Genomic DNA, 14,015 nt, shown 5'->3' on the forward strand with positions numbered 1-14,015 from the left:
AACAGAGTAATGCTGCTGCAGTCGCCATATCTTAGAAAGTGATAGAAAACGCGAGCGAAGCGAGCGCGAAAATTTTTCGATATAAAAACGCAATTTGATAGACAGTTGTAAATTTTTTCTTTTAGTATGGAAATCAGTCACATAATTTTATCACGAAAACTGACAGTGCTGCAGCAGTAACGTTGCAACAGAGTAATGCTGCTGCAGTCGCCATATCTTAGAAAGTAATTGAAAACGCGAGCGAAGCGTGCGCGAAAATTTTTCGATATAAAAACGCAATTTGATAGACAGTTGTAAATTTTTTCTTTTAGTATGGAAATCAGTCACATAATTTTATCACGAAAACTGACAGTGCTGCAGCAGTAACGTTGCAACAGAGTAATGCTGCTGCAGTCGCCATATCTTAGAAAGTAATTGAAAACGCGAGCGAAGCGTGCGCGAAAATTTTTCGATATAAAAACGCAATTTGATAGATAGTTGTACATTTCTACTTTTAGTATGGAAATCAGTCATATCATTTTATTACGAAAATTGACAGTGCTGCAGCAGTAACGTTCCAACAGAGTAATGCTACTGCAGTCGCCACGCCAAAACGCGAGCGAAGCGAGCGCGAAAACTTTTCGATATAAAAAACTCAATTTGATTTAAAAAGTTATTAAAAACGCGAGCGAAGCGAGCGCGAAAATTGTTCAATATAAAAACGCAATTTGATGTTAGACAGTTGTACATATCTACTTTTAGTATGGAAATCAGTCACATCATTTTATTACGAAAACTGACAGTGCTGCAGCAGTAACGTTGCAAAAGAGTAATGCTACTGCAGTCGCCACCCGAATGTCACCTTTATCATGTCATATAATGTTATTGAAAACGCGAGCGAAGCGAGCTCGAAAATTTTTCGTATAAAAAACGCAATTTGACTTAGAAAGTCATTAAAAACGCGAGCGAAGTGAGCGCGAAAATTGTTCGATATAAAAACGCCATTTGATAGACAGTTGTAAATTTTTTCTTTTAGTATGGAAATCAGTCACATAATTTTATCACGAAAATTGACAGTGCTGCAGCAGTAACCTTGCAAAAGAGTAATGCTGCTGCAGTCGCCATATCTTAGAAAGTTATTGAAATCGCGAGCGAAGCGAGCGCGAAAGTTTTTCGATATTAAAACGCAATTTGATAGACAGTTGTACATTGCTACTTTTAGTATGGAAATCAGCCACATCATTTTATCACGAAAATTGACAGTGCTGCAGCAGTAACGTTACAACAGAGTAAAGCTGCTGCAGTCGCCAACCGAATGTCACCTTTATCATATCTTATAACGTGATTGTAAACGCGAAAATTTTTCGATATAAAAAACGCAATTTGATAGACAGTTGTACATTTTTACTTTTAGTCCCAACCAGGCGCGAATCCAGGATTTCACACAGAGAAGGGATGGGACAGTTTTATATCAGCCTAGCTTCGCATAGGGCTCGATATTTAAGGGTCTCAGCGAGGTTATTCTCATACAGAAAAGATGCAAGAAAGCAGAGCTTGGAATTGACCAAGTGAATGTGAAGTGTGAGCAAGGCAGAAGGCCCAGCTGCGAAAGAGGAAAGCTTAGATTTGGATCCACGCCCAAGTGTAATTAAGGCAGAAGATCAACTTTGCCATAAGGCAGAAGACCTCGCATAAGACCCTACGCCGAACTGCAAAAGAGTGGCTTGAAGCCGAATCTATGCATGTAATCACGACTCTTCTACTGCTCGCTCTTTGGCTTCACTCGAAAGCGCTACTTGATGGGATGCTTTTAGTTTTCGGCTTTCACGGGGCCCCTTATAACAGACAGACCTTTTGACAGTTAGGTCTCAGGATCGCGGCTAAGGAGCAACTCGGCTTGGCCGACAAAGCTGGCGTGCAAGAGAGCAAAATTCGCTATAAAATCGGTAACCTATGTCGAAAAAATCGGCTGGCCGCAAGCCCGAAAGCAAGATTTTTTTCCATGACTTTAAGGGCCTCCGCGTAAGGTCAAATCGAAAGCCTACGTTGGAGATGTTCTTATGTACCCTCACTCCCTTACTTGATCCCTACGACCCTTCGTTATTAGATGGGTCCTTGTACACGTATAAAAGATTCATGTAGGTACCTACTCCACGACGACTGCAATGCTGATGCAGCCTGCGCGTTTTTTTGCCTACGGTTTTGGTGCCCCCTAGACGTGGTGCCCTAAGCAAGTGCTTATTTTGCTTTAAACTAAAAGGGTTAATCCGGCACTGCAAATGACAGAGGTCAATGTTTTTTTTTTTCAAAGTACCCACCTTCGTCGCCATTATTAAGTGCATAAAGGAGGCGATACCTACGTATGAATATGGATTTGATATGGGGGCGATATAATTACGATTAGGTATAATTAATGATGGAGAAAATTTATAATTTTAAATAATAATGCAATTATACGCGTGTTTATATGTGTGTTTATTTTACCACTACGTAACTATGTAAACTCATTTTTAGTTTTCTTGATTACTTAATGTTTACTCAGTTCCCCAAAAGATGGCACTGTGCAATGAGGGGCAATTAATTTACTGTCGTTTAATTTTGTCGTATTATTAATTTATTAAATCAACATAATTATTCAATTATTTTTGTTGATATCCGTAGCCCCTCTTCTAAACTTAGAGTTAATTTGGCAAAATCTTTCCTCGGTGGCTTATTCATGTCACAACATATTAAATTCAACGCCATCTGTTAGTTTACCAGGGTACTATTGTCAGGGTTTTTATTGTCAATTTAATTATTATTATTTTTCCAATGTTTACTTTTAATTGTATATATTTCTGACATACCTATTGTATAATAATAATGTAAATTACGCATCTGTGACAATGTATGATCAATACAAATAAAGAATATGAATATGAATATGAATACTCAATAGTGGTAGCACATATTTGAAAAAAGTTTGCCCCTCCTTCCTAAGTAGCGCCATAAGATTCAGGGGCAAACTTAAGTAAATCGAGTGTTGTGGCTACCCCCCCTTTTAGGGGTTGAATTTTTATAGCCTATAACCTGGCCGAGAATTTTCTTGACAGATTAGTAAAGTTTTCATCAAAATCCGTTCAGCCGTTTTCACGTGATGCGCGTTCAAATAAACAGACAAACAGATAAACAGATAAACAGACAAACAGACAAAAATTCTAAAAACTTTTGGAACATGTTCTGTAATCGATTCTAAGTATCCCCAGCCAACTTTTTTTCAAATATCTTCCATGTACAGACTTTCGACCGTCTTCAGCTTTATTATATGTATAGATAAATTAAAATAAGAGTAAATATACTCCTCCACCAATAACTACATTAATTGAAATTAAATGATCACAGGCAATAATTATTTTTCAAACCTTACTGATTGTTTTAATCCACCGTTCAATTTATAAGTCAACAGGGATAAATTCATGATAAATTAAATGCGCAAGGCATAAATTGAATTATTCAATTTTGCTTGCTCCGGCAAAATATTGCTTCTGCTTCGTCAATATTTTAAAATAAGGATTTAAATTTAATTTGTCTATAGGATAAATGGTACTTTACCTTTAATATATATTTAAATACATAATATAGTCCCATTAGCATTTATAACTAGCCAGTATAGTAAAGTATAAAATATAAAATAAAATAGTAAAAAATGTTGAATTACTTTTTTCCCTTAATTTAGTGCCCCAATTTGCAGTTTGTCATTTATTGGTTAAATATACGATACTGCTACTGAATAATCTTTATTAAATTCCTTTTAAACTTCTTTTTGAATGAAGGCAACTTTTTTTGTTTCCAGCACCCCAGCGGCGCAGAAACCTATATAAACAGCATGATTGTCGGCACCGTCTGCTTCCTGCCGTACCCCATCACGGGTATTCTAGTCAACAAAGTGGGCAAGAAAGCGCTACTTCTGGTCGCAGGCGTAATATGTGTATGCGCTACGTTTGGACTACGTTGGGCCAGCTCAAAGGTAGCAGTTGTAGCGCTATTTTCTGTGGAAATTTCTGTGTCACAGACCATGATGAGTCTGTTGCAAGCTACGACTGTGGATGTATTTCCGACTATGATAAGGCAAGTGCTGTACTTCTCTTTATAGAAAAATCTTTTAAGGTACATATATGGTATTCATAGAGACCCAGCTCAAAATTTAAAAAAAAAGCTGGTCAGAAGCAATAAGGGCATCAGGGGCCGTTTTAGGTCACTTTTGGTTCTTAATCCTGTGGACATCGCTGTCTTTTAACAGATAACCTTTTCGGCTATCATTTAAGGTAAGTAGCACAAATTTTTTTGCTTGTTTTATTCTACGGATATCATATTATTATAAGTCTTTTGCAAGCTCAGGTTGGGAGATTATTAAATGTAAATTTCGTATTCGAAAAATATCATTATTAGGTGATTCCTTGATTGATGAAGATTTCTTAAGTTGAAAAAAGATAACCATGGAAATCAAAACCTTAATATCAAACATCTAGTGATTTACCTACTAACCAAACATTTGATATTACTTGGGAACTAAATACATATGGTAGGTATAATGGGACTTACGAAGCAGACCAGAGAGATTTTCAAAATATTTTTAATGAGGAAATGCTAAAAATAATCATGGAATTAACGAAACAGGTTTCTGAGCTTTTGTGTTTGAAACAATTTTCAGTATTTGTATTTATATGTATATGCTATTATATATTATGTATTTCTTTTGCTCTTTGGGCATACTCTTAAGGTCATGCTGGTGGTGCTTTTCTCTGTGGACATCTCCGTTTCACAGACTATGAAAAGCCTTCTTGTAGCGACGGCTGTGGACCTATTTCCAACTAGAACAAGGCAAGTTTCTTATGTTTCTTATTCTACTCCAGCACTCTTATCTGTAGATTAAATCACTGCCAGTGAGATCGAAATCAACTTCATAAGAAGCGCGGCGCGGCGAGCTCCGGCGCAGTGTTCTTAGGATCATAATGACAGCAGTGTTCTTAGGAATATTATGCAACTGCTGTTTTTTCATTAATTCTGACTTCTAGGCAAAGTTCTACAAACAATGATTTACTTTGATTTTGTTTATAATTTTAGGTGTTTGCTGCTTCTCTTAGAAAAAATATTGTGTGCACCTTTGCATAATTAGGTCTTCAAATTCTCGGGTCTGTCTTTACAAACTCAACTTCGTTTCGTTTTGAATATTAAGACCCCTTTTTATGCACCTGTTGCACAAAATACTATTATAGGTTAGCTTCAAAAAGGAGATCACACAAGGATAAACATAGATTGCGTTGGCAGGCAAGTTTCCAGCCAGTTGGCTTAATAGGTTTTTTAGCGCGGCGTGGCTGGATGGGAAACGTCTAGGTTATCGCCAGATATCGGACACCGTGCCACGTTTAGAATCATCGTCTACTAGTCTTCGCCCTGAATAAAGTTAAAGTGTTCGCTAAATTTATTTGTATGGGAAATTTCATACTTCAAATTGGTTGGTTGGTGCAACTGGGCCTAAGACTAGTTGACGATGATTTAAAGGAAATAAAATTCCACTTACAACAAGCTATTAATTTATTTTTGTTAGTCCTCATTTGTTCAGGTGTAATTTTTAGAATAAATAAAATTACAAGCTTCTAGATCCGGGAATTTTAGGGTAAATTTTCAAATAGGCAATTTTTGCTTTCCCACGGCTAAAACTCGAAGTCCATAGGATTAAAAGACTGGGTATGTATATATTTTCATTCAATGTATTATAAGTTTTAAAAATCATGCACAAGGGTACCTAAAATATTATTTGTTTCTGACAAAATCGCATTTGAAGTTCAAAAAACGGCGAAATTTGCCGTTTTTCGCGTATCCCAGTGGCGGCATCGCGCAATAAAAAAAAACATAACTTTGGATGTAGGCAACGTATTATAAACAACTTAGAGTGTGGACACGGAAACAGTTTAATTTATTTAAAAACAGGTAAAAATCTCTATCGATATATTTTGGTACGACTACAATGACATTTGTATGGACGCTTAATAAGTTGGTACATAGTTGAAATAAAAATGTTTATTTTATAAAAACAGTTGCAAATAAAGTGTTAAAATATATAGTAAAATAAATAAGTGAATCGGTTGTATTGTGTAGGAAATACCGCAAAAAAATATTATTGGCGACATGTCACGACATTTGTATGGCGACATTTATACGGCTATTTTGATCATACAGATGTCGAGAAGGTGCCATACAAATGTCGTCAGGGTCTTATAAATGCAACAAAAATAATAAATAGTGGCATATACATGTTGATACTGCCATACAATGTCGAAAAAATGCCTTATACATGTCAAAAGCGCCTTACAAATGGCTAAATAGTGCCATACAAATGTCGATCTTTAAACGTCCATATCTAACTAACTATAAAAAGTACAGAGGTGCCTCGTACAGTATATTTTTTGTTGTTAAGAACCCTTCCTAAAACGATGATTATAAATCCGATTTTTCAAAAATAAAAAATTGCCATAAAAATGTCGAAAAAACACCCTCTTCAAAAATTTACCCTTTAGATTAATCATAGAGTTTTTATAAAAAGTACTTATTCCTTTTTCTTCCATTACCAAACTTGTTCAAACATTTGTTGTTCAAACAACACAAACGTTTTTTACAGCTTGTGTAAATGTAAAAATGTTTAAACTAAAAACGTGTTACGAGCGAAAATTGTTCAAATCAGCTTTAACAAAAAGTGGAATATTCGAACGTATAAAATTTGAAGAAAATTCTACACCAGAATTCCATAAATATATATTTATCAAAAATCAAACCTTTACAACCATTTTTATCTGAACATTCTAATATTATGGATATATTTTTCCATTTCTAGTATACATATAGGTACGTACCAAAAGTTTCGCTGAAAAGTCCAATACAGTTGAGATCCTTAGATACTAAATGTAACTCGAAGAGTGCAAAGTTTAAGTGCACTTGCATTTTATTTTCCCAATGCATTGAATAGGCTTAACTTACCGACGTCACTCGATTTAAGAACTCCTGTGCGAAGTCTAAAGCGGCCGAGTTTAACTTAAAACTTCTCAGGCAAGTCTATTTCAGTCCCATTGTGAGCTGGAACACGATACAGGTATTGTTGGTCGGTTATGCAGCCGTATTCAGGTTTACCTCAGAATGCACGTTGGCTATTAGAACAACAGCTATATGACGTAATGACAATGGGACTAGCTTTGCAGTTAATATCTGAAATGGTGATCCTAGAGGGAAACGGAAAGATACAAGTACTTAAACATCTATTTAAGTTTAATTCCGACAACGGATTGTCGAAGCAAATTATCTTTTCGTGCAAGAGTACATAAAGATTATCATTATCAAAGTAAACATTTCAATGATTTTCAAGTACATACTTGATCGACATTTGTTGCACAAAAGATCTCTATGGGCAAGGGCCCCCGAAAACAATAAGATACCTAAATATTTGATCCGGTAGGCTTTTGAGGCCAGAAACATAAATTTGACAATTACTTTTTCTCACTACAAAAACAAAAAAAACGGCCTTCCCTTGTTTAATCAAATGTGTAATTCAGCAATTAAATGGGCTATCAGTTAAACAAGGCTCACAAATATTTAAACACGTGTCAATGTGATATACAATTTAATTAATGAAATTAAAGCACGAAGAGTTAATACTAACGGTTCATTAAGGCATCACACACATCAATAGTTTCATTACTTTGATCCACATATCGATAGCTCAATATACATTTCAACGCGAGAGCATCATTAACATTCATGGTTCAATGTGGTTGCGTCCATTTTAGGATCGGCGCATAGAGGTATTGATTAAATTAGTGATGGTTTTATGTACGACAAATAGTCTCAAAATGAGAAAATTTAAACTTAGTTACCTAATTACGCGACACTACAGTGTCTAAAATAAAAACATAGAGCATAATGTATTTAGAGCAAGAAAATCTCGGTTTGCATCAAGATCGGTACGAGGCAACGATTATAAGATTTATAAGCAAAAAAATCTCAGAGTAATAAAAACGTTTCTGTTAGTAAAAATACGGTTTTTTAATATAAGTTTCCAAAAAAGTTCAGTCATAAAATGGAATCCGGGGGATAACTTTGTAGCGAAAATTTACAGAATATATACCTCTGGCACGTAATAGTAACCCATAAAAACGTTTTGGCAGTAAACACGCCAGTAATAAACACCAAATATTATCATTACGTTTTAACACCGCAATGCCTTGGGCCTATTACGATTATAAACACATTTGAAACTTGGTGCGTTACAGTTTACGATTTTACGAAAGGACTTTGGAGTTAGGAATACAAGTACATTCTTTGATTATGTATAACTTCTTAATGTATTGGATAGGAACTCTGAATGGTTTTATAAGTAGGCAGCATTAATTATACATATATATATTATATATGCCTAATCTTGAATATTACTCTGAGTGATTGCTTGAATATTTAATACAATAATTTGATTTATTGCCAAAAAGTTGTATTTAAAATAGCAAATCTCAAATTATGATTAGATTGTCGTGTAAGTCGGTTTACCTTCATTTTGTTAGTACTTGCGTACTTGTATCTTAAAAGTATGAGTAGGTACGTGTAATGTAGGTAGCTATACGAGGACATAACGCACAAGCCTACCTGTACCTAATACTAACCACGGATCTACAATAATGCTAACGCTTAGATAATTATTGATGTGTGCAAAAGGGAAGCCATCACGTATATGAACATTTTACAAAAAAAGTGACCACTTTTGGGCTTCATAGTGGACGAATAATATACCAAAACGTAAGGTTAGCAGACTGGAAATTTTTTAAAACCTATATTCATGGTGGTGATGTTGGATGGGTTAGACGCAATCGAATGTTATTTCTGAATTCAATTAATACTTCCAATGACATTTGACATCATTCTGATTTTGGTCGCACTTTTCATATTTGACTGCTAGTGGACATCTGTAACAGACAATTTCTACGAGTAATGTGCCTAATGCTCTTATTACACCTATATCTGGCTACTCTTTAAACTACATAAGCTATCGTGCTTGGTTCTGCGTATTCACTGGGATTCATCGAGTCGGAAAAGTCTGAGCATAGCTTGCTGTAGCGTATTGAGTGAGCTCCGCTTATACTCGGAGAGCTTATTACCTTATTAGTAATTAGTAGTACTTAAAAGATTATCTTAGACGGAAAAAGCAAGGACTTACTTAATATATACAATGTATATATAATTCATTTCATTTCATTTCATTTTCATTTCATTTCATTTCATTTCATAATGGAATTACTGGACATACATATTCTCGAATCAACTTCATGTACCTATTACATTTAATTAATTTTATATTTCTAAGTATTTCGCAAAGAAAAAGTGCATTACCTAAGCGAAGATGCTGAAGGTCGGTCGAAGTTGTTAGTGCTAAAATAACTTACGAAAATTCAAATTCTTTGTTAAGTTGGATAAAGTTTTTTAACCGATGTTTTTTTTTCAGAACGCTGGCTATTTCGATCGTGATGCTCATAGGACGTATCGGCACGCTGGTTGGAAATATCTTGTTCCCAATATTATTGGATGTGGGTTGTGTGGTGCCATTCTTTGGGTTCGGTGGCTTGATGATATGTGAGTACTTTTTAGGGTTCCGTACCCAAAGGGTAAAACGGGACCCTATTACTAAGACTTCGCTGTCCGTCCGTCCGTCCGTCCGTCTGTCACCAGGCTGTATCTCACGAACCGTGATAGCTAGACAGTTGAAATTTTCACAGATGATGTATTTCTGTTGCCGCTATAACAACAAATACTAAAAACAGAATAAAATAAAGATTTAAATGGGGCTCCCATACAACAAACGTGATTTTTGACCAAAGTTAAGCAACGTCGGGAGTGGTCAGTATTTGGATGGGTGACCGTTTTTTTTTTTGCTTTTTTTTGTTTTTTTTTTTTGCATTATGGTACGGAACCCTTCGTGCGCGAGTCCGACTCGCACTTGCCCGGTTTTTTTTATACACTATCAACTAAATGTTAAGGTATGTACAATCATGCTTCGCGATTGTTGCGCTATTTAGGGTCCTATAGCTAAATTGGTTGTTCAATACTTACGCTATAGAATTTCTAATTTAGCAAGATCCCTAAATGGCATAAAAATCCCGTGTGGTGACTGTACATACACATTACACACGGATACCATACAGTTTGTTCGATAGTAGCAACTGTTTGAACGTTACAATATTTTTTCTTATATCGTGCTTACCTTATATTGTGGACAAAAATTTAAAATTCAGATATCTGATGATACTTATACTATAATGATGTGTCCATTGTCTGAATTTTATACTGGCCTTTGCATATTATTGAGGGCATTAACTACCGGTTAAACTTATTTATTACCAAAAACGCCATAAATACCGTAAATGTAAAAAAAAACAAATCACTGACCAGAGAGTATAAAATCTTTCCCGAATCTTCTGAATAACTTTAAGGATCTGTCTTTTATCTTAATCCAGTTTTTGAGAGGGCTGTCATATGATTACTTACTTCTTTCGTCTAAAGAAGTCACTCCCAGTGAAAATCGTCACAATTAACACGAATTTTTTTTCGAAATAAAAGATTATCAGCTGAATCATCGTAAAATGGCGTGCTTAACTTAATCCTTGGCATTATTCCCACAGTTATTTACTGATTGTCCAGTATGAGTGTGATCTCTGATCACCAACAGTTATTACTGATCTCGATGCTTAAGTATACTGGTTAAAGTTTCAGGCAAAGGCTCCAGTAGCAATGACAGGCCTGCTCCTGAAATTGCAAAAAGTAATAAGTTTTTTCGGATTGACTCAGCATTTTTATACCTAGCAATTAATATCTGCCAAGAGTGACCTAGAAGCATAAAATTCGCGCTGTAACGCTTAAAGAAATAGTGTTAAAGTGAATTTTGCTTTATTAATCTCCGTCATTGTTATCTGGATTAAACGCTTATGAGATAAGGGTTTTAATCGAGGTCATTTTGTGACATTTTATTGAAATATTAACGGTTTGGGACTTACAAAAGGAAATTAGGTCAACGTAACACATGTTTTAATGAAAGGCGTTAAATCATAGACAAAGGAAAAAAGACATAAAATAGTGAAATTTTGTAACTGCATGTTATAGCTAAAATAAAATATATATTGATAAGTACATGTATACAAATACATATACATACATATTTGGCAACTTTACAGTATACTTGCTTTGCGGGTGAGATGCAATTCTTTGGTTTGATTTTTCTATACTTTCAATCACATTTTTTAGTCGTAGAACAGAGTACCTACCGCGAACAATGAAAGTCGAAAGTTATCTCTCTCTTTATCGCACGAATATGGAAGACCGATAGAGAGGCGGATAACGAGTATTCGGTTTTTTTTTCGCGGTAGGCCCTCAGAGGCCACTTTACATATATTTTTTTAAAAGATACCTACGCTGTTCATGGTCACGCTAGATTTTTAAAATATTTATTTATTTGTTGCAGGCGTCACCATGTGTGGATTGTTCCTGCCATCAAAGAAACAGTGATATTTTACGAAGTAATTGTAAATAATTAACTTAAAGTATTATACCTCTATTATAAAGAGTAGTGTAAGTTATTTAATAAATTTGTAAATTTGTACAGATCGAGCATAATTAAAAAAAAAACCAGAACAAGTTTAATATTTTTAGTATTATTTATTAAATTACAATTAAAAAATATAATAATATAACTTTCCTATAAGTACCTACTAATAATCTAATTAGTTGATAGTATAGGAAAAATACTAATAAGCGCTAGAGGTGTAAGTACCTTTTTATTACAGACTAGCTTCTGCCAGTGCCTTTATCTTCATGGAATGATGATGATTGCTAAAAACCATCATAACTCCTTTCCCGGGCTCATTCTATCTCCATATTGTATATATCTAAATCGTTTCAACGGTTTAAGCATAAAAAGGTCACGGACAGAAGGAGTTACTTGTTGAATATTAAATTGAACGTATGTGTAATGCCACACAAAAATAAAACAATTATTTATTGCCGATTTCGCAAATTTTATCTGAGATTGCATGCCTCGAATGTAAAGAGACCTCGCTATAGCTCGCCCTTGACAAACTACCTCACTGCTTAACTCCCTCAGCTTTGTATGCACATTTCCAGTTTAACAAGATAACTTCATGCACTGTCTTACTCCAAACTAAGTAGCAAACCCCAATATGATTATGACTGAGAGCTGAAGGACGACTCACGTTAGACCGGGCCGGAGCTTCCGGCGCTTAATTTTCTATGACATGACAGGCGATCACGTGATGCTTTCGGAAGGTCCGGGTCGGATACGGCCCGGTGTAACGTGAGTCATCCTTAAAGGTCTATTTACAAGTATATTAACATAAATCCCATATCATAGCACAACAATCTTCTAGCCTAGTCGATAGTGCACGAGGTCCCAGGTTCGAATCCCGGTAAGGCCATTTATTTGTGTGTATATCACTAATTATTCCTAACACACGGGGTTAATTTGTTGGAGTTATATAGCAGTTATGGAGGTTGTCACATCCACAAATTTTCTTCGAAGGAAAAATTTATAATCCAAGTTTCAATTTAAAAAGTCGACCTTTACGACCTATTACCCTTAAAGTCAATAATTCTTTGTTTTCGAGTTAAATATTTGAAAAATGAGAATTAAAAAGGTTTATAGAGGCAAAAACATTACACTTAGAAGTTATTATTCCGATATATTAGTTTAAAATAAATAAATTTCCACTTCCACCAAAAAATGTTAGCGTACGCTTAGGTACTCATTTAAGAACGCAACATGTTTGTAAACTCAACATACTGATAGCCATTATAGACTTTAGTAATAACTTTCATTACTTTATACGGCCCCTGCCACAATTTTCATCAATTATGTCGTGCCAGCAGTGAACATTGTTCCTTAAATCGCGTTAGCAAGTTTGCCTCCATAACGCGCGAACACTGAACTCAGCGGTACGTGCATATACTGGCCGTATTACATCCGTGCTGACACAGCTGTTTTTATTAAGTAGATAGGTATGCCTTCTCAGTCACACAATCTGGGCAGCAAAATTAAAGTGCTGTCACTTCGTTAACATAATGCTTTAGGGTGTATAGCTTTTCTGAAAGCGATAATTATTCTAGAAGATTTTGAATTCGATTTGCTACGATTTTTAGTGTTCCGTACAAAACTTTGTTCACGGACTTATGGGATCACTTCGGTTTTGCAAATAGTTAAATGCGTTTTTCTCATAGACCTTTTGACGTTGATACCTAAAATTAGAAACAGTTAGCTATTATCACCACTAATATTATAAATAAGTCAAAAACTGCTGCTTGATACATGCACGCAGTAATAAATAAGTGCACTGCCTTTTGCCCTTTGTCTCGTCTTGGCGGGGACACGGCGTCCCTCCAGATACATGTATATTACAGTTATTAAGCATAGTTATGTATAGTTCTAACACTAGGATAAGACTATATATATTACTAACACAAATGATCCTCGATGGTCGTAAATAAAGAATTAATTATATTATTATAAAAAACCGCTTATTTAAGGGGGAAAATTTGGGGGTTGAAAGGGGTAACCTGAATGTATTAATTAGTTAAGAAGCCTTGAATTAGGCTTTCTTCACAAACCACTGTTCTTATACAATTATAAAAAAAGTAATTAAATTACTATTCCTCTTCTCCCTTCTACAGTTACTTCTATCCTTTCAAATTATAGCCACACACACCCTCTGTTCGTAATTTGCCTTAAATCGTAACCTTCCTTTGACGAGTTGGTTAAGTACCCAAGTTAACGTAAAGGGCCGACCTCTCATTAAGGAAGGTTGGACTTAGCTTGATGTCGAATCAATTCACTTGTAATCTACGTGAGGAAAATAGAGACCTTGGCAATCTTGCGCTATCTAGTCAGATGATGTCATTGGATTATTAAAAAAATACTTAAATTACAGCTTAATTTTAATTGAATCCGTAGTAAATCA

The 14,015-nt window shown here is 35.1% G+C and overlaps 2 protein-coding genes across 2 annotated transcripts in view; one reads left to right on the forward strand and one right to left on the reverse strand.

Annotated features, from left to right (window-relative positions):
- Window positions 1-11,649, forward strand: part of LOC134798088 (synaptic vesicle glycoprotein 2A-like) — a 38,303-nt gene extending 26,654 nt beyond the window's left edge. The window contains exons 8-10 of the mRNA XM_063770425.1: window positions 3,812-3,985; window positions 9,500-9,627; window positions 11,510-11,649. Coding sequence (XP_063626495.1) covers window positions 3,812-3,985; window positions 9,500-9,627; window positions 11,510-11,582 — 375 coding nt within the window. The 3' untranslated portion in view covers window positions 11,583-11,649. The remainder of the gene's footprint in view (window positions 1-3,811; window positions 3,986-9,499; window positions 9,628-11,509) is intronic.
- Window positions 1-14,015, reverse strand: part of LOC134798128 (hemicentin-1-like) — a 512,059-nt gene that overhangs the window by 364,997 nt on the left and 133,047 nt on the right. The gene's annotated exons all lie outside the window — the stretch shown is intronic.

Source organism: Cydia splendana, chromosome 16 (genome assembly GCF_910591565.1).
Source record: "Cydia splendana chromosome 16, ilCydSple1.2, whole genome shotgun sequence".
Classification (NCBI taxonomy): Eukaryota; Metazoa; Arthropoda; class Insecta; order Lepidoptera; family Tortricidae; genus Cydia; species Cydia splendana.